This window comes from Malaya genurostris, chromosome 3 (genome assembly GCF_030247185.1).
Source record: "Malaya genurostris strain Urasoe2022 chromosome 3, Malgen_1.1, whole genome shotgun sequence".
Lineage (NCBI taxonomy): Eukaryota > Metazoa > Arthropoda > Insecta > Diptera > Culicidae > Malaya > Malaya genurostris.
Genome location: NC_080572.1, coordinates 62,101,066 through 62,127,006, shown reverse-complemented (window position 1 = coordinate 62,127,006; position 25,941 = coordinate 62,101,066). Strand labels below are relative to the sequence as shown.

The following is a 25,941-nucleotide window of genomic DNA, read 5'->3' as shown; positions in this document are numbered from 1 at the left end:
CTATTCGTGCGCCTTTTTTTTCCTTTTAAAGCATGCACTGATCTCTTCTGCATCCTCTCTGCGAGAAAGAAATCGCTTCTCTCTAGAAACCTTACAAAGGCAAGAGGGCCTCGTGAAAACAACATCGCTTCCACACAGCTGTTGGCCGAAATAAAAAACAAACAAAACATTGCACAACCACTCTGACAGAGATAGCGGCATGCCGAACCGAAAGCCGGTAAACAACCGCGTGTTTTGCAACTTTGGCATGGGTGTGTCCGTGAATGAATCGTTTCCATTGATGATGACATTCACACACAATATGCCACTGATTTATACGGGATCTGTTCCATTCGGTTCATGCGGGACACAGAGACACACAGAGTGGCAGAGGAAGACACTCGGCGAATTGGTGAGAATCGGTTTGCAAGAATCTCACTCTGTGTCGAGAACTCGTGGCGGTCGGACGTGCGTCGCGTCGTATCCGAGTACAATTTTTTTCTCACTGTGTGCTGTGTATAGAGTAGTTAAATTGACCAACAAGGTGTGTGTCTGGCCATCGAAGAACATCAAATCCAGCATCAGTAGCTTCCAGTAGCTGTTCGGTTCGGAAGTGCTACCGTGTGTGCTGCAGAAAAAAAAAATAACTATAGTATCTGAATTCTAGAAAAGGATGCTGGTCGCAATGTAAGCTGACCATCAATTACGTGATAGGAAGCAGGACGTGTAGCAGTTGCGGCGCAGTGGACGTGTGCTGGCGTCAATTGCTCTCGATATCTCTTTCCGTCGTCGTCGCTGTAGTCTTAGTAGCCGTCGCCGACGTGAGCGTCTTCGGTGTGTAGATTATTACCACATATTGAATGTGGTGACTGTAATTGAAGACGATCAGTTTAACTCAGAACGGAAAATGACATGTAAAAAGTAGTAAGTAGACGGTGTCCGTTCGTAAAGAGTCGAAGATTCCTGTCTGTGCTCAAGAAGGCGTGTGCGTTGTGGTTGGTGATTATTTTGTTGTGCAAAAGAAAGCAAAGGCTAAACCGTGAAATGAGTCTTCGACGATAGCAAGGTCGCCGAGTGTGTTCGTGCCGGAAGTGAGTATTGGAGAAAAAGGAGTGTGTTGGTGTGGAGATGAACCTGTTTGTGTGGTGTTACTTAATCTTCTTTGCGCAGCAGCTTAAATTTCTTCCAAATTGGTTGTTTGGTGAAATTTTGTACTCTACCGCTGTAATCCGGTTAAGCAAAATGATTAAACTGTGGATGAGATGATATATATTGAAATTGATTAATTAACGCTTATTGTTGATGTTCCAGAAGAAAAATAATTTCAAACAAGTTTATGTGACGTGATGAAGGGGATTTGTTTTGTCTGGATATATAAGTTAATGGATTTTGAAAAGTTTATGAACCTAGCCGGTACAAACCTAATCGAAGATGATTAATCCCAGTTTCTCTTATCCGTTCTAACTGTGAGACGAGCGACAATAGTCTCATTTATTTATTATTTGGTCACTACAGTATAAGTACTGTCTTGATATATGCCAGTAATGGTAGTATAGTTTTTTGACAATTGTCTTGTGCTTTTGTTGTACGAGAACCTGAAATATGGATTAGTTTATTGTTCAAGAGAAAATAAGCCAGAATAAAAAAAATTTACACTCGAATTTTCTCGCATATCAACCCATGTTTTCTTTTTATTGTTGCAACATTTTCCACTACTTCTTGAAAGGCTTAGCGGAAAGTCGGTTTAGTTGACCGTTTACTGATAATGACTACCAATTGGAAGAGTTTTTTGGCTGATTTAGAATTTTTTCACGTTTTCTGTTTCACCCGTGTGAAGGTATAACATTTTAACCCTATTATTCCGGAATCAGATTTCGGATCCGGATGAAATTTTGGAATTCCGTACAAGACCACAAAGCAAAGTCTTGGCATTACATTCCTTTGGTAGAATTTGAACTTTCTTCTCGAACAGACTTCGCTTCCGATTCTTAGTCTACAGAATCATTGCATGTTAGTACTACGATCTTACTGAATTCTTGAATCCTTCCAGGTCGGGGTGGTTGTTAAACGACTGGACAATGCGCAATTCAGGCCCCAATTCTTAGCCTCTTGTCCAGTAACTCCTATCCGTACCTCCACGCGGTGCCGGCTGGGCACGAGGGCTCGAAACAGCGTCTGTTCTCCATGTTAGGAGCGGCTGTTTACCGTCCTGGTGTCAGTGTGGGACTCTAAACAGTGCTGACACGATGGCCCTCCGGCGAGACAGGAGGTTGGTGCAGGCCTAACAAGCCGCCCGGAAAATACATGTTACGTACGATTGAGAAATAAATACGACTCGGAATAATCGGCAAAGACCTACGCAACGAACAAAGGAATACGATTGGAAGCTTGCCACATGGAACTGCAAATCGCTTGGCTTCCCAGGATACGACCGAATGCTGCATGATGAGCTTCAAATCCGTGGCTTCGATGTCATAGCACTGCAGGAACTTTGTTGGACGGGACATAAGGTGTGAAAAAGTGGGCATCGAGCGGCTACCTTCTACCAGAGCTGTGTCACAACCAACGTTCTAGGAACGGGATTTGTGGTGTTGGACAAGATGCGCCAGCGCATGATTGGGTAGCAGCCAATCAGTGATAGAATGTGCGTATTGAAGATCAAGGGCCGTTTCTTCAATTACAGCATCATCAACGTGCACTGTCCACATGAGACGAGACCCGATGACGAGAAGGAAGCATTCTACGCGCAGCTGGATCGAATCTACGACAGTTGTCCACGACGGGATGTAAAACTTGTTATCGGCGATATGAATGCTCAGGTAGGCCGGGAGGGAATGTACAGTCCCGTGATCGGGCTGAAGAGTCTGCACGCGGTAACAAACGACAACGGTCAACGATGCGTAAACTTTGCAGCCTTCCGAGGAATGGTAGTTTGAAGCACCTTCTTCCCCCGCAAATATATCCACAAAGCCACCTGGAGATCATCTGATTAACATACGGAAAATCAAATCGACCACGTTCTCATCGACAGGCTATTCTTCTCCGACGTCATCAATGTCCGCACAGACGCGGAACAGACAGAATACGGTTTTCCGGAAGAAAATGCGCCACCAGGAAGACCAAGACCGCGAAGCGATGGAACCGCTGTACCGCGCAAATGACACACGGAAGTTCTATGAGAAGGTTAACCGCTCATGTAGAGGCTATACGCCAGAGATACCAGTGGTAAACTTCTCACGAACGAACGTGAGGTGATCGACAGGTGGAAGCAGTACTATGACGAGCATCTAAATGGCGAAGCACAAGATACAGAGAACGGCACAGGAATCAATTTGGGTGCACGCTCAGCCGATGATAGATTCCCAGCACCTTATCTATTGGAGATAAGTGAAAAGATCAAAAAGCTGAGGAACAATAAAGCCGCGGGCTATGACCAGTTACCAGGCGAGCTGCTCAAACATAGAGAAGAGGCACTGGCTAGAGCGCTGCACTGGATGATTTCTAGGATTTGAGAGAAGGAGATTCTACCGCAGGAATGGATGAAAGGAGTGGTATGTCCCGTCTACAAAAAGGGCGATAAGGTAGACTGTTGCAATTACCGCGCAATCACATTGCTGAACGCCGCCTACAAGGTTCTCTCCCAAAACCCTTCCCGTCGTCTATCACCAATAGCTAAGGAATTCGTAGGGCCCTACCAAGCGGGATTTACTGGAGCCCGCGCCACTGCGGATCACATATTCGCGATAAGACAAGTACTCCAGAAGTGTCGTGAATACAACGTACCCACGCATCACCTATTCATTGACTTCAAAGCGGCATACGACACAATCGATCGAGAACAGCTATGGCAGATAATGCACGAATACGGACGGGTGATGGACTTTCTTGTATCTTGTTCAATATTGCCCTGGAAGGTGTGATTCGAAGAGCGAGGATCGACACGAGTGGCACGATGTTCCGAAAGTCCGTACAACTTTTTGGCTTCGCTGACGATATTGGTATTGTGACACGTTACCTTGGGAAGATGACGGAAACCTACATCGGACTGAAAGCTGAAGCTAGGCGTATCGGACTGGCCAGAAATGCGTCGAAAACAAAATACATGAGAGGAAGAGGCTCTAGAGAAGAAACGACGGAACGTGGAGACGGCGTATGAATCACGAATTGCAAGAGCTGCTAGGAGAACCACCTATCGTACGGACAGCTAAAATCGAACGTCTACGATGGGCATGTCATAAGGATGTCGGACGACAGCCCAGTGAAAATGGTTCTTGAATCTAATCCGACTGGTACAAGAAGAAGAGGAGCGCAGCGAGCAAGGTGGAACGATCAAGTGGAGGGTGATCTCAGAAGCATCCGTAGCTTGAGTGGCTGGCGACGAGCAGCCATGGACCGAGTTATGTGGAGACGTATGCTTGACACCCTAGGCCTACTACCCCTGTTAGGTAAGGTAAGGTCCAGGTCGGGGCTCGAACAAATGACAACTGGCTTGTAAGACCAGCTTTGTATGCATTGAACCGTCAACCCGGGTCAAAAACAAGACCACAGGACTTTCCATTACAACCTAAGTTTGTGAAAATTGGTCAAACCATCACTGAGAAAAGTAAGTGAGATCCATTTGAGAAAATATGACCACTATTTCCTGTGCCTCCGGAATCGGAAACTGGGAACCAGGATAGCCGAAATCAGTTTGGTTGGCCTTCTATTGATAATGACTATCGAATGGAGTAGTTTTTTTTCGTTTTTTGTTTCGCCTCTAAGTGATGGTATAAAAATTTTTACAAACTTTAACCTATAATTCCGGAAGCGAAAGTCGGATCCAAATGAAATTCAGAACTTTTGTGTGGAGCCATAAGACCATTTATTTGAATCAAAGTTTGTTGAAATCGGTCACGCCATCTCTGAGAAAAGCGAGTAAGTAGATTTAAATTGGAATTTTTACACTAATCACTTTATAATTCCGGAGCCGGAAGTCGGATACAAATGAAATTCGAAAGTTTTGTGAACGCCATCTCTGAGAAAAAAAACTACTCATATTTAGATTTTTGTTGCACATTTTACCACATAGCTCTGAAATCGGATGTCAGATCCAAACAAAGCTCAGGAATTTTGTATGAAACCATAAGAGCTTTCATTTGAATGTTAATTTGTGAAAATTAATGGGAAAAATATCAAAAAGGTTACTTCATAACTATTTTTCTGTTATTAAAAGTTAACTGCGCAGACTGGAATGAATGAAACATTTCATTTTTTTACATTTTATACCTACCCAGTAGGAAATCCGAAAATGCAATGTCACTCAATGCCTCAAAATCGTCGTCTGAGTACTATAAAGACAAAACAAGAGTAATGAGTTTTTCTTTTTGATACTAGTTGAAACCGAACATTTTAGAAATCTTTAATTATCAGTTATTTGTAGTGATTTCATACTACAGGAAATTTTATCACAAATCCCTGATCATAAGTACAGCAAGAGATACTGACGATTAAGTTCTACGCATTTTTGTACAGGGTAAATTTTGAAAAGGCGCCAGGAAAAGTAAAGTAGGAACAAGAACCAAATTAAGTGAGTGAGATCCATTTTTGAGCGTATTACTATTATCTCCAGTCGTTAATCGAAAACCGAGAACCAGAAAAGCCGGAATCGGTTTGTTTAGTTGCCTAATGATAATGGCTATTGGTTTGTGTAGTTTTAAGTCTAGTTTAGAATTTTTTTATTTTGTTTCACCGGTTGACTTCAGATCTTTCGGCACGAAATCTACATCATTCGCCTTATACAATTCTAGTGCGTCCTGTGTATAGTGGCATGACACCAAATCCGACCAGAAGATTGCCGGACCGTCGTGGGTCTTCAGGAGAGGGAAAACAAAACCCGGTTTTTGAGTCACTTTCAAATACATATGTCCATTCATAGGGGACGGGTATAGCGTGATGGGTAAGTCGATGCCTTTCACGCAGCCCGCCTGGGTTCGATTCCCAACCCCGCACATAGGGTCAGAAAGTTTTTCTGGCCCGAAGAGGTGAATGACATTAATGTTAAAGCCTCTATAATAGAAACAAAAAAAAAATATGTCCATTCATGGTGTATACGGTAACGAAAGGTGTACTCCGCTCTCCGATACTTTTCTCTTTCATTAGTAACATCAAAGTATTGAAACAAGTTGTCATCACTTGCATAATCACATCGGCACCATTATAAGGCGTAACACACGAGAGCAAAAAACATAAGGGGTTGCGTAGGTACAAGACCGATCAACAACAAATCGTTTGTTGTCGTCTAGGTTTTCTAAATACAAGTTGAGAATTAATATGACATTAATTTCAATAACATACTTGGCAAACTCGTCTCGAAAATACAAATTGTATAGCGATTTGAAAGAATATCCACAAAGCGAGTTGTGATTTCGTATAAAAAAGAACTTGTTTGAGTATTAGCCAGTTCTTTCATAAAATGATGCATAATTGGAATCAGTTAGGTGAAGTATTGTCATCATGCCAAAGGTTTTAATTTGTAAAAAAGAATTAGCAATTTCACAATCGTAGGCTAGAAAATTTATTATAAGAGCATTTTGGTTATAAATTGAATTACTAAACCGACCGTTTTAAATAACATGCACAAATGAGTCTCCCTAATATTAGTCAAATAAAACATCCTCATGGTTTATAAGCACACATAGTTAGTATTCATTTTACTAGCGAACAAGCCCACTGTTTTTCCGTTACGCTTTGTGCTATGATTCGTTGAATTTATGCGGTTGAAATTTTACGTGCACTGAATTTCACCTTAATGATCGTTAATACCAAATATTTTAGAAAACTTCAATTTTGAGTCATTTATCGTTATCTCATAACTACTGGAAATTTTATCATAAATTGCTGATCATATTTCCGATGGTATGGAGAAAGAATTTTGCCGCTGCGTTAAATACAACAACAGATGTTCACGATTAAGTTCTACCCTTTTTTGTACAGGGTAAATTCTGAAAAGGTGTCCGATAGTAAAGTTCGACCAAAAAATTTATAACAATTCATAACAAAAAGTATTTTTATTACATTACCAATTTCGTTGTCTTTTGGCGATTTGAAAACACTACAATTGGAAATTATTTCGCAACGATGTTAAATCAATTTGCTGAAGTAGTTTTGTAAAGTTCTCCACAGAATAAGATCAATTTTCCAACTGCTTCGTTGGTTGCAGCGCTCCTGGCTTCAAGTATATTTTAATCAAAATGTTGACTCGCATTGTAAATTTGTTTTGAGATATTGTGATGAGAAGATCACCGAAATATTTTTAATAACACAAGGAAACCCCTTCGAATTTTTCAACCATTTTCGCCCTGCAGATAAATAAAAGATACACAATTTTCTCAATTTCCTTCAAGCACCCGCGCGCATGGTTCTTAGGCGATGGCCTTAACGAGTTTTGAATACATTTCAGCAATAGGACGTCAAGCCTACATAATTTACCTATTTGAAGGATTTTTATTTGATTTCTAATTAGTTATTATTCGATTTATTTTTGGACTTGGATTGTATTAACATAGAATATTCCCATTCCGATTTTAGATTCACCCAATCCTCAGAATGTGTCTGAAATTCAACTGGCTCGCCTGTTTCCTCTAAAACACTTAGATCATTGAATATACCTGGTGTTCAAACAAACCAGGTTTGTAATTTTTCATCATCAACACTCGGCCGTGTGTGGTGGTTATGTTCAGAAACTATTTGGATTAAAATGAATAAAAAATTGGTAATCTATCGTTTCATTAGGCTTGTTCGTGACAAAATCTTAGCGGATAAAATTTGAAATAAAACAAATTTGCTGTAAGTTCGTTCCAAGATGCATTGTTTTATTCATTTAATTGTGGATTAATAATCATCTTTAGACTAATTATAGTTTCGTTTTTTTTCGCGTTTCGCCTTCGGCTCATCAGTGCTTAAAGCAGTTCAAATTGAACTTCCATCTCCGCCTAGCAGTTCAATTTACACAATTTATGTGTCATATCCAATCTGACGTCTCGGGTGTAATTATAGTTACTGAATTGGACTGCATGAATAAACTATGAGTTTTGGGTCTGTGCAGAATTCTCTGCAACTGATGTAGCTTCTTTTGTCCTAGATTTTCAAAATGTTTCCTTATTTGTAGCCTGTCCTCTGTTTCTATATTTGTAGAGTTCTCTCTTCCCAAGAGCCCAATACCGCTCGATAGGCAGCAACTCCGGATGGTTTGGTGGATTCGCCTCTTTCGGTACAACATGAACGTAGTGATGAGATGCCAAATCAGACCAGAATAACGTGGGAGCGTCATGGTTGCGTGGGAATGGTAACAATCGCTTCTTTAGGATTTTTTATTGTCTAGTTTATCGTTCCGGAAGGGGTGAAGCTTTGGCTTGCTCGACCAAGTATTTTTTGGGAAACTTGGTCTTCTCTACGCCATTTCGTTGCATGGCAGTATGCAACGACAATCTGGGAAGCTTCTTAAGGTCTTCCAGCACATAAGTTTCATCGTACATTATCACGCAAGAAAACTTCGTTAAATATTCTCGATACAACTTAAGGGCCCCGGTTTTAGCCGTCACATTCTGTTTATCATCATGCTTCGGCGCACTCTCATCAGTTCGCGAAATATTTCACATGTCGATGAAGTATTTCCAGAGTAATGCATATTTAGGGGTGTCCAGATTTTGTCGCGAAGAAGCCTTAATCGAGTTTTGTTCATTTGGATAGATTCATGTAGAATATCGATGCAAAAATTGGATCATTCAAAAACTTAAAAGGCGTATATTAGCCATTTATAAAAAATCCTGATAGCCAACTTCTTAAATAATTAAGTATTTATTATATATTGTATTTTTTCCGTTCCTGCATGACACGCTCTCCTTTCCAAATTCATTTATGAAATATCGAGTGTCGTAGTTGGATCGAAATAAGAACTGACACGAAGTTGATCCTCGAAAATCTTCTCAAATAGCTATGGCTAGATTTGCGGATCCTAATGCTAGTTATTTTACTGTACTCAATTCATATACAACGATTATCCCATTCTCCGAAACAAGCCAGACAAGCAACCTATTTGGAACACCGTTTAGAATTGCATAACATAACACAGAAAACATCAGATTTACCGAAAACTGTGATTTTATTTCTAGGCAACGGCGAACGAACAAGGAGCAAGCGCCCGAAGGAAAACGAAAAGAAAACAGCTAACATCATGCATTGAGGTTGTGCTACCTTCCAGCATAAATCAGTGTGTGTACGTGTGTCGAAATCTTTGTGTTATTATGCTAAGAAAAAATTGAAATCAAGTCAAGAGGGCAACAAATAGTGGTGTCTAGTCATATGTGAAATGTGTTGGTGTAAATAAAAATAAAGAAAAAAAAATGCTGTTCTGATATCGAAGTTACTAGTTTTCTCTCTCTCATTCGATAAGTTCGATTTTCGTGAATAATGGTCTGAAATTCCAAGTCGAATGAAAGTTCTTGTTTTTTGTTCTGCATTGCAAGCCGAAATCGGTCAGTAAAACAGACAAGAGCTGCTCGAAGTCGAACATGTTCCGCAAGGAAATATGGAAATAACCCAAGTGTCGGTCGGTACTTGAGGAGTGTGTGTTTCTGTGCAAAATCTGTGTATGTATTCATTGTGAAACGATCGGTTCAAAGAAAATTACGATATAGGTGAAGTGCGCGATTGCCGGTGTGACGATGATTGTAAATAAAAATAGCTGTCAATGTAAGACGGTTAGCTCGAGCAGGCTGTACCAGGCGTGCCTCAGAGAGCGTTACAAACTGTGCCTGCCAGTCGGTCCACTGCAGAATGCAGCAATGCTGATATTAGGCATTTTGCTATTTTCCGCCGTCATCGGCGGTGGTGATGCTTCGCAGCCAACGACCGCGGCTGGCATTGAAAAATCGGGAAATGCAGGTGTTGGTGTTACTACGGCTACCAGTAGCGGCACGGTTTATATCACTGGCAGCGGTGCTAGTGGTAGTGAGCAGTCGGCGGTTACTGCAGCTCCCGGTGATAATGGTGGTGGTATTGGTACCATTAATTACGAGAATCAAAACAAGAATAAAGAGACAACGGAAGGAATCGCAGTGGACTCAACGCTACCAGCAATAACAAGAACAAGTTCAGTGACATTCAACCCGACGTCAGCCGTGTATGACTCCGATTTTCTAGGTAAGTTGATTTCCTTTCATGCAGAAAAAAAACGCGCGAATCAGTAAACCGATACCAATCAACATGCTTCATGGGTTCCTAACGAGCAGAACAGTATGGGTGGAGGGAGAGCGACGAAATGTTCAAAGGTTATCTTCTGTTCGATGATCCCTGAATTCGATTCGTTCGTTTGGATTGGACAGGGTGTTGTGCGATCAAGCACGAAGCCTGTTTGTTTTCGAATATCACATATACTGTAAAGGCTGACTCTGAAACCTAGACTCACAATCGAGTTGTGATCTTGAAAAAAAAAACAACTACTTGTATCAGAACTGATGTCCGGGAAGAAGATTGCTGTATTTTGTACAGCTGTATTTCGTTTACGATCAAACTTCAATAGTACAGTAATTTAAATTCCGGTAAACAATTTTACTATTCAGTTCTATCTCACTACGACCAGAGCAAGCACTTCTTTTTGTTTTGCATATTTTATGAAATGTATTCCTATGTGATCTTTGCCATCGCTTTTCCATCAGAGGTTGCCAGCTCCTAGTCAACATCGTCGTCCAGAGAAAGAGAGAGAGAGAGAGGGATTGTTTATTTTAGCACACCGTCCCGTTCGATCTAAACTCCGTTTGTGATAAGGGTCTTCCCATCAGAGCTCGGTGTCAACTGACAATTATTCGCTGCCACCACCCGCGTACTGCTGTGCGTCGTAGGTCGTAGGTGGAGGGAGCATGAATCTACAAATTCTAGGAACAATTTAAATGGAATAAAATATTGCTGATGACATTTTTATTCGCTAAATTGAATAATAGAGTTGACGTGCGCAGAGGTGAAATTTAATACGGCCCGAGCTGTCACGTGGTGCGGCGTTCTGTGAACTGTCCGTAACGGGAGATTAACGAGACAAAAATATTGGTTTTAAATGAGCCGTATAAGTGTTCCATACACACAAAAATTTGATTCCGTTGCTCGGTAATTTTTCGACGAAAACTTTCGTAACCGATATTTCGGCACATGAATTTCATTTCACAGCAATTTTGTTAATTTTTACCGGACGATCAGTTTTACGCAAGGTTTCATTACAGAATTCTGAAAATAGATAAATAATTCATACGGTAAATCTGAATAGTCACCGAGTACGGTAAAAACCATACCGTCCGTATGGTAAAATTATCTTCCAATAACTGAACTTCTGTAAATATTGATTGTCGTGAAAACGGTCAAACGTGTCAAACAGTTTTTAAAATTTTCAGTAAGTGTCTTTTTATTATTCTAACGAAAAAAATCTTGAAGGGTTCGTCAAATGGAATGACGTACGAGTGCACAAATTTCATTCAGTAAAAACCATTCAAGCGAAGAGGTTGTGTTTCGATTATACTGGCTCGTGAGTTAACGGCTGCAGGTAGTTAAAACTGCTGGTGCTAATAGCCAAGGCAATATTCGGGGCGTTTCCCGACGGGAAAGCTAGCAACGAAGGCCAATGCGTTCATACACACAGAGGTGTAGAGAACCAGAGGTGCGAGCGCATAGAATTGACGAGTCACAGAGGTGCCATGCTTGAGGGTGTTAAGATACTCTAGTGTAAGCAATTGTACTCAGCATCTATTGACGATGGAATTAAGTCTTATCGTCCCTCAGATTCGATCTGCGTTGCCTAGTCATGTCTATATCGATAAAATTTCTTCTTCCTATTCGGTTTTTCGCACCGCATCTTATGAATTGCGCGAACTGTAAAAAATTCGGACATGCAGCTACTTATTGTAGTAATAAATTTAAATGTATAAAATGTCAAAGGTCTCATAAGCATAATTTTTGCGATAAAGATATTGAAAAATGTGTTTATTGTGGGGGAGTCCTCATTCGCTCAAACGCTGCTGGCAAAAATGGACCGTTTTTCTTGGGCAAAATAAAACAGTGTCTGAACGACATGTTGAATAATAATTATCAAATCACAATAGTTTGAGTCCCGGCTCATTGCTCCATTCCAGGCAATGAAAGAGCCGATATTTTAGCCAAACGTGGTGCTATTGAGGGTGAAATTTCTGAGAGATCGATTGCTTTCAACGAATTCTATAACGCGTCTCGCCAAAGAACACTTGCCAGCTTGCAAGCTTCTTGGGATAAAGATGATCTGGATCGGTGGATGCACTCAATTATTCCTAAAATATCGACGAAGGCATGGTTCAGCGGACTGGATGTGAGTAGGGACTTCATTCGTGTGATGTCCATACTCATGTCCAATCACTACACGTTAGAAATGCAATTGACACGATGATTGGTAAATGATCGCTACCGTGTAAATCGGGAAATATTTTCCAGGAGCAATTTAGTCGAATTGAAGTCGAGCAAAGAGATAAATCTAATGCACCTAGACGTGCAGGAGGTCTTGGGATCCGTGTCATTCAACCCATATTTAATACTGTCATGTTAAAATTATCATCATTTAAAAAGGAACCCCACATAATTCCGTGCGAATTGAAATCTCCCAGAATCAATCGTCGAGCAGGGAGGGCTTGAACCATTTCATATAGCTGTCGCTGTCCAACTTGTGCTCTTTGGGGAAAATAAACCGAAGCAATACAAATGTCTTTTCCATTAATGTTTATTGGACAAGCACATGTACAAATTGAATGTATTTCATTTAATGTAATTCATAATAGCAAATCGCTTGATAAAAGCAGTGTTTAGATTAACTAATGAATACCAAAATGCTTATATGATATTCGAAATGTATTAGGAAATTCAGAAATTCATTATGGAACCACAAGACTGAAAATCGGTCAAACAATCGCTGAGAAAAGCGAGTGTGATCCATTTTGGAGTATACGACCACTATGCATTTTCGGTGCTTCCGGAATTGGAAACCAGGATAGCCGGAATCGGTTTGTTGGATTTTCTATTGATTGGCGAACGATTAGTGTTTCTCGACCAGTTTAGAATTTTTTACATGTTTCGTGATGTCCCAGTTGATTGCAGACAACTTCTATGAAGAGACCAACTACAAAACAAATAATATTTCATAGCGTCAATATTTTTGTCCCACTAATTTCCCGTTTCGGACCACTGTGCATTGGCAAGCGGGGAACAATCTACTGAAGTTGACTATAACTACCCAGAAAATATTACGGAGAATGGTGAACCGAGAACTGGAGGGACTTTTGCTTATTTTGTACATTACTTATGAAATTTAAATTTTCAACATACATTTGAATGGCGGAATGCGAAAATCGGGTAAGTTCAACCTACCTACCTACCCGTTGAAGTATTCTAGAATGAACGAACAGTACACAGCTCAGGCGAAAGATTTTGATCTATAACAAAGAATAAACAATTTCGCTAGGGGCGAGAAAATTTGTTATAAGAGTATTTTGGTCGTAAAGTGAATGACTAAATTGACCGTCTTAAACAAAATGCACAAATATGACTCCCTCATATTAGTCAATTGAAAACACTCATGGTTTATAACCATTCATAGCGAGTGTCTGTTTTACTAGCAAACAGAACATGTGGTAAGCTCAGAGCACTCAATCACTGAAAATATTCGCATTCATATGGGTCGTTTTTGCACGATCCGCTTTGTGCGATGATTCGTTCAATTCATGCGGTTGAGATTTAACGCGCTTTATTTTGGCTCTGAATTTCACCTTAATGCTAGTTCATACCAAGCTTTTAGCCATAGTAAAGTAAGTCGTATGAAAGACAAACAAAACTTTGAATGCGAAAACCTCAGTAACACTTATCCGGTTCTTCTGAAACAAATGTTTTTATCCGGTTCTTGCATTTAAAGTTTTATTTTCATTGACTGCATCGCTAATTCGTTGACATAAGCGATTCATGGAAATACAGCTTAACTACATTACATTTAGGTTTAACGTAGGGTAAAGTAGGGAGAGATGCTGCACTTTTCTTTAAATTACGATAACATGAACAGGAAGTGACGAAGTGTTACTGTGAATATTTTTAAAAATACTAAAAACGTCTTTTATTATTCCAATATTTTTTTTGTTCGGGGAAAAATCCATGATTGTCAATAATTTATTGTTAGTAAAAAAAGGTTTCTTTTGGGATGAATGCCGCTTTGCAGGGTGATATACAACTTGATGTGAATCAATTCAAAGTGTGTCAGGCAAGAATAAAGTACTCGGTCTTGTTTTAAAGAAGACGTTCATGTATTTTTTATTATTTGTTAACCGAACCTACACAATGTAGGTTCGAAAATTGAGAAGAAGAAAAAATAAATATTTCTACGGTCCTTCTTTGATACGTTTCATGACTGGTTCCAAATTTCGGATGACCACAGCCTTCTTTTACATACATTGGAAACTACATTTCGCTCATTTTTTTTATTATTTGTTGCTTTACCTTGTAAGAAGTGTAAATTGACTCCCGCCCTCATCTACCAAGCAGGGATACTCGCTCTGTAGCTCATCACCCAAAGCGTTATTATTGTCAAATCCATATGACGTTTATAAAGTACCAGGATTCAAAAGACTATGCGTATAGATGAACGATAAACGATAAACGATAAACGATAAACGATAAACGATAAACGATAAACGATAAACGATAAACGATAAACGATAAACGATAAACGATAAACGATAAACGATAAACGATAAACGATAAACGATAAACGATAAACGATAAACGATAAACGATAAACGATAAACGATAAATGATAAACGATAAACGATAAACGATAAGCGATAAACTATCTTTTTTTATTGATGCACGCTAATGCTTGTATTTTGAAGTAGTCCTCCAAATGAACATTATGACAATCCCACAAAACCGGCATCATGATCTTTCCGACCTTCCAGGCACTAGTGCCGCTTCGAAGAACGTCGTAGTGGGACATATGACCGCATGCTGAGCCAGAAGGTGTTGAGAACCATCAGAGTAAACCCTGGATTATCAGATAATGAAATCGCACAAAATTACGCTGCTGTTCGCAGTACCGTTCGGAGGATTCGTTTGCGAGCAGAATATTGTTCTTATCGAGCCAGCTAATAACCAAACAGAACGTAGAAGCAAAGTTACCCAAAACTAGAGCTCGGAAATTGTACCAGCAGGTTCTGACGAAGTACCAAGGATGCCTACTCATGGACGATGAAACCTATGTCACTATGGATTTCGGATAGCTGGCCAAAAATTCTACATGGCGATGGCATGTTTAAAGATGTTTCAGTTTGCTTTTATGGACAAATTTGCTAAAAAACTGATGATTTGGAAAATAATATGCAGCTGCGAAGCAAATACCAAAGTGTTCATGACGAATAAGACGATGGACTCGAAGCTGTACAAGGAAGAATTCCATAAAGGTCCCGTGAAATTTTGGCAAGATTTGGCGAGTTGCCACTACAGCCGGTATCATCCAGTGATACCGCGATAATAACGTAGATTTCTTCGATAAAAAGTACAGGTGTGTAATGTCAGAGACATAACTGGATGTCGTGAATACGAATATGACACGCTTTATTTATACTTCCGAATTCGAATTGGTAGTTGATCGATTGTTTGAATTGTGCAACTTTCCCCTCTTTCATTACTAGAATTTTAAACGATGCGCCTAGACTAAATTACGGATTAGTTACATTAAACATTCTGAAACGCAATTAAATATTATGAAATAAGCAGTATAGTTCTTTATAATAAAATAACGGTGGCTCTGAAAAGAACCTTCTATGAAAGCGTTGTTCTTTTTTTTCGCCATGAATAAAAAATGGGTTGTATGAGGTACAGGAAAGTAAATTCCGCATAATTCTTTAGGAGTATTATTATGGTTTTAAAAAGAACCGAATAGAAGTCTGGAATAGAGAACCGGACCCTGAGTTCAAGACCTTAACTTAGATCCAATAACAGACTCAGAATCCAGTTTCAATTCTAGAACTGCAATTTCGAAACTCAAATCAGTTCCGGAATACAGTTCCAGAATCCAGTTCCAGCACGCATTGATGGCCAGCAAGCGAATGAGAGATACGACCTGTGCGTTTGATGTTTTAACCACGCAGAAGGTGCATTCTCCGGCGCTGCTGGTTGAAAGTTTAACTCCCGCGATGCCAGTCCTCTCGTCTCGATGGCCAGCAAGCGAATGAGAGATGCGACCTGAGCGTTTGAGGTTTTAACCACGCAGAAGGTGCATTCTCCGGCGCTGCTGGTTGAAAGTTTAACTCCCGCGATGCCAGTCCTCTCGCCTCGATGGCCAGCAAGCGAATGGGAGATGCGACCTGAGCGTTTAAGGTTTTAACCACGCAGAAGGTGCATTCTCCGGCGCTGCTGGTTGAAAGTTTAACTCCCGCGATGCCAGCCCTCTCGCCTCGATGGCCAGCAAGCGAATGGGAGATGCGACCTGAGCGTTTGAGGTTTTAACCACGCAGAAGGTGCATTCTCCGTCGCTGCTGGTTTATGATTCCACTCCCACGACGTCTGCTTCAACCTAACGCACGAAAAGTAATGATCGATTTTCGACCACGGGCCCCTCTTTTATACGCATTCAGTTGAAGATATGTGCCTGACTACCTCAAAATCGTCGTCCTTGCGCGAAAAACCCAAGCGAAAGTAAAGAGTTTTCCGCGTTGTTTTCAAATTTTAAGAAAACATCATTTTTTAGTTGTTTGTGGTTATCGCACACTGTTCAAAATATTATCCTAAATTTCTGATCATATTTTTGATGAAATAGTGAAAGAATTATGTTGCTACCATTAATACAAGTCAAGATATTCACGATTAAGTTCTGCCCATTCTTCCATATGGCTAATTTTGAAAAGGCACCCCATAGTAAAGTAAGTCGTATTCACGACAAAACATAAATCCACCCAACTCCCCGCAGTTACGGCCCATAGAGAGATCTTGAGCAATAATGAAGCGGAAGCTTAAGAAACGTGGAAAAAAGGCTCAGATCGCTGACCCAAATGTGGATCAAACGGGTCAAGGAAGTTAACTGCGGAGGTGTGCAGCGTTTGACGCGAGGAATCGAGAAGAAAGCGCGTATTTTCTTTAGAAACGAAAAGAAATGATTTGTATTGACATTTTTTCCTTAAAGTACAATGAATTACCTTTGCTTGGACGTACTAACCTTATTTGTACGTCAATTCGTTTCCGAGATACAGATGATTTTATTAGTCCGGATTCTAAATGGACATAGGTTTATTTCGTGTAGTCGAGCATTCAAAACAGGTGCACTGTGTTTCATCGACTCGCACCGCACGAAATAAATTCACTTTCGTGGCAACTATTTCGCACCCGTTTTTTTTTTCAAGCAGAAAGCGTGCAAATGATTTCCAACAGAAATGAACAACTAACAGTGCAAACTTTACAAAACTGTTTCATGGATTGAATTTCAGCACAAAACACAGATACACCGATCGAGTGGAATCAATAAAAAGCAACACAAGGTACAAGCGTCATGTTTGCACTCATGTTGGCGCACGAGTTTAAAACGCGGTTTTCAAACTAGTACACTACGCTTGTGTGCCAACTTGAACACGATTCAGCGTACACAAGCTTAAACAAGCGATGTGGTGTTCAAATGAGTGCAAGACTTTCCGTAGAATATTTTAAACTCTTTGTTGCTCGAGTTTTTAATTTATTTTTTTCCAATATCTATTAATATGCCATATGCCATGCCATGTGTATAAAATATGGATTTCATTAGTTATTTCCCTCTTTTTACTGGAATTCACCAGCAGAACAGCACGTACTATCATTAATTTGTTCCCCGAAAAGCGCAAAAAATCTTCAACAGATGCAGTTATGCTGAAATCATTATACCGGAAATGGTAGCCTCAGGCTTTGCGTTTTATATGGTTATAGCAGTTTCAATTATCTACAAGTGAATGCACCATTCCGCGGAACTCGCATGGAAGCTCCATTGGGTATTTGGTCTGTTTCCGTAAATATTTGTCAATATATCGTGCATGGAATTTGCGCTTCGGAACGGCATTCACTGCACCCTCAAGCATCTCACATGTCAATATGGAAAACGGATAACAATCTGATGTGACTGCAGTTCTTCACGGCATACCGCGGTGGTCAACGTTTCTGGCACAAAAAAAAAACACATGTCAGGTACACCAGCCGACAACTTTGGTGTTTTCCGATGGACCGGTAATTTGACTCGTTCGGTTTACGCCAACAAGGACGCATCTATTTGCATATTGATTGGTAATTTGTTTACTATGTTTTATGCTTCAAGCGCGGCGATTCGTTGTATGTCATCCTATCAACACCGTCGGTTTGGTGGTGACACATTCCATAATTCGTGTGGTCCGAGGGTGACCATTGTGTTGGGGAACGCAATCCGGAATTCAATTCGGTGGAAATGAAATCTTGAATTGAGTTACTACTCTTTCCTTTCAACCCCTGCCACTGACCGGTGGCAGCGCTGCATCGGACATACCATGTCCGACAATAATCAAAGGATATTTCAAATTTCACCATAATTTCTGCTAATTAAACCAACAGATCACGTGTTTGCAAACGGGATCGAATTTCAATGGGGTGGCCAGCCAGCAAGCCGTGCGAGAAGAAAAATGTACAATCGAGTAATGATATTTCCGTAACAAATTTCCCGTTTAACCGCGAGCAAAGTATAAACAGAGGTTCGTTTATGTTGTTTACGTTTGATGTAGACTTATTAATCTACTGCACCCGTCGTTCATATTTGGATTTTGTGGGTGGTTTAATTCCCTTTAATAAACATGCAAATGAATACCTGTGTTCGAATAAACAGTTTACAGAAGAACTAGATACATATTGGCGAGCAAATAATTCATTCTGGCCAAGGTGGTGTATTGAATTTCTGGTTTTAAGCTACGATCAGACTAGCCAATTTATCTGTCATAGTTTATCTGCCACGTACAAGTAATTTTTCGGCAGTTTATATTTGGTCTGGCAATGTGATCACACTAACAGTCAAGTTTGACTGCCAACAGTCAATATTTTGACAGTTGTTATGTTTGACTGTGACCGACTTTTTGAGCATGTATGTACTGTGATTACATTGATCAGACAGATAAAACGGGTTATAGACTAAAATATAGCGAGTGGGCTGTTTAGTACAATTTTTCTGCACACAGCGATCACATTGGAAGGCAGTTTGTGGGGCATAGAACCTCTGACGGAATATCGCTTTATGATAAAATGTCAATCAATGACGCAGTTAAAAGCGGAGAAAGACCCATTAAACGCAGTTGCACATTGCGATTTTATATGAAACCCTTTTTTAATCCACCTAGTACTGTAATGATGCCTTTCTAATATTACTTATATTTTCAAAACTATAAGTAAATCAGGAATCAGAACAAATTAGCTCAAATGGCACGTTCCCCTTGATATTTGGAGATTTGTACCTTGCCATTAATTTGTTTTTAGCATCATTTTCCCGATATATAAGTGGGAAGTATTGAAAGGAAATGGTAAGGTTTGGACTAGGAGGATGGGAAAAATTGACGACACAAAAACACAAAAAAGCAGAAGTAAGTTCTGCACCCCTAAGGGACGCCAAACAATCTGCTAAAACCCAGTTCGCTTTCACATCTCATTCAAGTCAGTCGATAAAACAAAACCGCTTACGTTCGAGACAGAAGAAACCAAGTACAGTATTGTGTAGTGAACAATTGAACGACCTCGAAATGAGTGAACCAAACGAACAAAAGCTACTGCAAAATTCGACCTTCGATACGAGAACTTGAAGGTTTGCTTAAGGAGCAATGCATCTTGACATTAAACGTGTGCATTTACTTCAATGAAAACAGACAAATAATGTTATTAACATCCAGTTTTATAAAGAGTTGGATGCAATTCAATTCGCAAAAGACAATAACAATGTGCACTATGTGGAGCACGAGAACATTAAGTACAACATTCCAGTATATATGGAAGATAGTGCTATAGAAGTGCGTATGCATGATCTTCCCTCAAGCGTCATCGATCCTTATATTCGTAAAACTATGTCCCAATACGGAGAGATTCTCTCTATCGAAAAAGAAAAGTGGAAGAATTTTTTCCTCGGTATTCTAAATGGCGTACGTTTATTACGCATACACTTGAAGAAGGCTATACCTTCTTATGTCTTCGCGCATCCTGCCTCAGGGCCAGAAGAAGGATGCAAAGAGCTCGATCAGCGGAGATGAGGATGGAGAGGAACACGGCGTTCAAAACGGCGAAGTTAGCACTAAACAAGGCCATCAGCGCAAGCAAAAGAGCTTGTTTCGACCAGCTATGCGAGGGAGCCAACTCCAACGATGCCTACAGGATGGTAATGGCCAAAACGAGAGGGGCGCTAGCACCCCTTGAACGTAGTCCGGCGAGGTTGAAGGAAATCATAACGGTTCTCTTTCCCCACCATGACACGTCCCCCTGGCAGCCAGCTCCGCTACCAGCGAACGAAGTTGAAAAGGTGACGAACGAGGAGTTGCTCACTGCGGCGAGATCGCTCGATACAAAGAAAGCCCCGGGGCCAGACGGTATCCCGAACGTGGCTCTAAAGGCGGCTATAATGACAAAACCGGACATGTTCAGGGAGGTCATACAGAGATGTCTGGACGAGCGTATGTTCCCAGACACTTGGAAAAGGCAAAGGTTGGTACTATTACCGAAACCTGGGAAACCCCCAGGGGATCCATCGGCGTATAGACCAATCTGTCTGATCGACACCGTGGGTAAGCTCCTTGAGAAAATCATCCTCAACAGGCTAGCCTCCTTCATAGAGGAGGCAGGAGGACTGTCCAGCCAACAGTACGGGTTCCGCAGAGGCAGGTCGACGGCGGACGCCATAACATCGGTGGTAACCACGGCGGAGGTAGCTATACAGCGCAAACGACGAGGAATCCGCTACTGTGCGGGAGTAACGCTAGACGTTAAGAACGCGTTCAATAGTGCTTGCTGGGCAGACATTGCTGATTCCCTACTTCGACTAGGAGGACTGACTGCGTAGCAGGAAACTGCAACTCGCGCACCACAAAACAGAGGTGATGGTGGTAAACAACCGCAAATCGGAACAGGAGGCGCTGGTACATGCCGGAGATTGCGTGATCCCCTCCAAGAGATCACTGAAGCAATTGGGTGTGATGCTTGACGACAAACTTAGTTTCAGCAAGCACGTTGAATACGCCTGCAAGCGCGCATAAACAGCGATCGCGGCGCTCTCCCGTTTGATGGCCAACAGCTCGCCTGTGCGCTCCAGTAAACGAAGGTTACTGGCAGGAGTGGCAGTTTCGATTTTCAGGTACGGCAGCCCGGTATGGGAGTCGGCACTAAATGTGGAACGCAACGCACACATGCTGGAGAGTACGCATAGACTGATGTGTCTTCGCGTAATCAGTGCATACCGCACGGTATCGAGGGATGCGGCCTGCGTGATTGCAAGTATGATACCTATCGGTCTGATAGTGAAGGAAGACGCGGAGCGCTACAGCATGCGAGGAGACAGGAACGCCCGTAGGGCCTCCAAAGCCGCTTCTCTACGCAGATGGCAACAAGAGTGGGACAGCTCAACCAAGGGCAGGTGGACACATCGGCTCATACCTAGGGTCTCGAGTTGGTTAGATAGACCTCACGGAGAAGTGAACTTCGGCCTGACGCAATTCCTCACAGGCCACGGGTGCTTCAGATGGTACCTCCACAGGTTCGGCCACGCGACATCCCCTGTATCTCGTCCTGGCTGCCCAGACGAGATCGAGACGGCTGAACACGTCTTGTTCGCATGTTCCCGTTTCGCGGCTCAAACGAGTGAGCTACTGGAGGCATGCGGCAGGGACACCACACCGGAAAACCTGATCCAGAGAATGTGCCACTGCGTAGAAAACTGGAACGCAGTGTCGACCGCGGCATCCCAAATTGCGGGCATATTGCAGCGGGAATGGAGCGCGGATCAACAACAGGCAGCCGCGACCGCTAGCCGCGTAGTAGGCTCAAGAGGGATCAGCGAATAAACGTCGGTCCGGGAGAACCTTCTTCGCCGGGAAGCTCTTCGTCGGAGTAGTCTAGATCCATCGTCGGGGACTAGACGAGTAGTATGTAAAACTGCTAGGATCGTCGGGGCGCCAGTGAACCGGAAGCTATCCTACAACCAGAATCATTGGATCGACCCAGGCATCCTCTCGGTCGGGCGTTGACGGGTATCGGAAGCGTCGGTTTCGGGAGGGCCTCCTTCGTCGGGGAACTCTCCGTCGGTGTAGGCTAGTGTTTTCGGCGGGGGCTAGCCGAGTAGCCGCCACAACACCGATTCGGGTCGTCGAGGCGCCAGCGAACCGGAAGCCATGCTCCTACCGGAATCGCGGGACCGATCTCGGCACTCCACCGGGTGTCCCGTGTGGTGTAAGAGACTCGGTGTCGGGAGATTCTCCTTCGCCGGGGAACTCACCGTCGGAGTAGTCTAGATCCTTTGTCGGGGACTAGATGAGTAGATCGCCGCGTGGTACCGCTAGGATCGTCTGAGCGCCAGTGAACCGGAAGTCACGCTCCAACCGGAATCATTGGATCGACTTAGGCATCCTTTCGGTTGGGTCGTAGACGCGTACCGTAAGCGTCGGTTCGGGAGGACTTCCCTCGTCGGGGACCCCTCCGTCGGTGTAGACTAGATCTTTTGGCGGAGACTAGTCGAGTAGTTCCGCGACGTAGCATCAGTTTTGGGTCGTCGAGGCGCCAGTGAACCGGAAGTTACCCTCCAGCCGGCATCACTGGACCGATCTCGTCATCCAACTAGTCGATCCCTCGAGAGCAGGATGCTGATCCCCATTCTGCATAAATCTGGTGAGGGTGCTGTGAGCACCAATAGCCTTCCACCCCGAAGTAATACCTAGCGGTGGTGCCGGGGAGGTAGGGTTGGAGATCCAAGGTGTTTTAGTGGGTAGTTCCAATCAACAGTTGGGTAGTCCTGTGGAGAGTCCCACACTCCGTGCGTAAATGCATTTCACCTTGTAAAAAAAAATACCTTCTTATGTGATTTTCGGTCAAGATACAAGAATTCCGTGCAAATCACTTGTTACCTTTGACAATCAGATGGCCACATGTCAATATTGTCAAAAAGCTGTTCACTACGCTAAGCCATGTGATAAACTGGACAAGGAGACAACTGCACAAAAGGACAACGGTGCGCATTTGTCATCGTTTATTGGAAAATTCCATGATTATTGATAAATGCGCACTTCGCAACACCCGGTGCATGCGAAAACATCACGCCGCGAGCCATACTTTTCGTTAAAAATTTTGAAAAAAATTCTTTCCCACAAATTTTGACGTGAATACGTCTTTCTGTAATATGAGGCGCCGCCTGGCTAAAACATATTTTTCCCCTTCAATTTACCACAATCTGAACGGCTAGCAATACGTCAGTTTAGACATTACACTCCGGTGTAATAGCAAAAAGTGTTTTGCAAGTAGCATTAACTTTACGTCTGCCTAGCGGTTTCTGTTAAGCCGCCAGGTCGTGCTAGCAGCACTACGCACGTAAAATCAAATATAACCATCCATTTTTCCGAATCATTAAACGTGTTCTGACCCAAATGGCGTCGGTTCTTGAGTTAACTCGAAACTATCAAGTTATGTTGGAAATGAGACCAAAAGATTCTTGCAATGTGCGCAAAAGTTGTGTAAAGTGATAGATTTAGTTTTTTAGCACTCGTTAGCTCCACCTTGTTTGATGTAAACGGGTAATGACACGAATATTTAAAGACAACCGTTTCATGCAACTAGCGGCAGCAGCAAAATAATTCGCGCTTTGATTTATGCCGTTCACACCGAACAAGTGAGATTTTTTCCATCGGTATCTATCTACACGGGCAAAATTCCGATTCTAGAAATAAGCAAAGCGAGTCATGATTTGGGGAAAATAGTATATTGTCATGTTATGATAATACACCATGATTAAAAATTCTCGGATCTTGATCCATTTGGACTGATTTCGTTAAAATTTAAGCGTAACGCACTGGGCGTTACTGGGTATAACTCCATGCGTCTTTCGACTACGATGGTAATATTTTCAACATAAATTCAGGCGTTATGTTTTAAAATATGAAGATTTCAAATATGAATTGAATGGAAAGGTGTGATGAACGTATTTTTTACGCGATTTTAACTAATGTCTCAAATGGTGTACATTTAAATAGAAAAACAGTGAAAAGTACTACGAATTTCTTTTAATCTGAATCAATAATAATGAAAATATTATGTTTTGCCTTTCTCATATAGAAAGTTTATGCAATCACTCTTGAAATCCGACTAGTAAAATTGGAGGAGGCTAAGTGTCATCTCTCTTTTCTCTCTCTCTCTCTCTCTCTCTCTCTCTCTGTGTGTGAGTGTAGGTGTATGTGTGTGTCAAATAATCTCGTTAGATTTTTTCCTGAATTTCATCCGGATCCGACTTCCTGTTCCGGAGTTATAGGGTAAAGTGTGTTCAATATTGTACACCGTCACTTAAACCGGCGGAACAAAAAACGTAAAAAAAAAATTCTAAATTGGACTCAAAACCGTTATTCCCAATCTTAGGGTCAAATAAAAGGTCTTATGGTCCTACTAGAAATTACTGCATATTATTGGACACAACGAGAATTTTAATTGTCGTTTAGAGTGCGATGGCAAAATCGTATAAAATCTTCAAAATTTGAATAAAAACTAGTAGAGTTTGAACGCCATGTTAGATTATACCGGTTCTCAGGTTCCGTTGCTGGAAGTACATATAATAGTGAACCCCCTTTGTTTTCTAATGGATGGTCTAACCGATCAACGAACTGTTTCATTCTTTATGTTATACTAGTTAATGGACAAACATTTTGAATAGAATGCCACAGTATTATATATGAGAAAGGCATCATTACACCACTAGGTGGATTAAAACAGGTTTTGAAAACTGACGACGCCTGAAACATCATGCTTACTTGCGTTCATTGCTCCAGTTTTGATTTTGTGTTTCAGAATTTAAAGCAAATTTGCAGTAGAATGGTAACCTGTCTGTTTTATTCGTATTCACGGCAATTCGGTTGTGTCATTGCTGTTGTGTTTTTACGGATATTTTCGAAGCCGATTTGACGTGTAGCTGTCAGAAAAGCAAGTTTAAACTCGTTTAAAAATATGCTATACATGTAGAGTTCGATTTATTCGAATACTCTGGAAAACCCTCCCGATGTGGATATTTTCGGAATGGATTCGGATTCGGACCCGCTTAGTTGGCATCAAGGATGGCTTTTATCGTATCAAAGAACGCTCACCAGCAACTCTTCACACGATTGAATGAGTGCCATCAAAGAGAGACAGATATCATCTCAACAACAAAAACCCGGCATGGCTCATTTAACATAGTATAGACACCAGTGCAAGAGCGAATTTCTCTCGATGACATTTCTGGGAATCAAAGGTTAGCATGCTGCTGTGGGGATCCTCTCTGCTGAAGCAACAAACGGTCGCTTATTCTCGTTTCGCGATCCGATTCTGAACAGGCAGTTGATAATTGCGATAGAATCATTTTACTATTGCCGCTTATTTTACCTATGTGCATAATTGTCATCTTGCGATTCTCTCTTGGGAAATTCCACACAGTAACGATCATTATAAGACTGAAATTTTTTTTAAGGGCCGTGAAGTACTCAGTGTATGAAGTGGAGCGAAGAAATGTTGCCAAATTCTCTCGCGGTTCATGCATTGATAGACTCGAGTTCTTGTAGCATCTTCTACCGCATTGAAAATGTTGTATACAATATAGATAGCAATATAGCAGCTTCTGTCAAATTTTCGGCAATCACCAACACTGGTTGGCATTACCCAAAGATGCGCGCCACTTGAGCCAATTTGTTTCCTGATTTA

General features: G+C 41.6%; 1 protein-coding gene across 1 annotated transcript in view; it reads left to right on the top strand.

The window, feature by feature from the left end:
* The first annotated feature begins 431 nt into the window (after nt 1–431).
* Nucleotides 432–25,941, top strand: part of LOC131435046 (low-density lipoprotein receptor-related protein 1) — a 515,798-nt gene continuing 490,288 nt past the window's right edge. The window contains exons 1-2 of the mRNA XM_058602524.1: nt 432–1,070; nt 9,129–10,158. Of these exons, the coding sequence (XP_058458507.1) occupies nt 9,681–10,158 (478 nt within the window). The 5' untranslated portion in view covers nt 432–1,070; nt 9,129–9,680. The remainder of the gene's footprint in view (nt 1,071–9,128; nt 10,159–25,941) is intronic.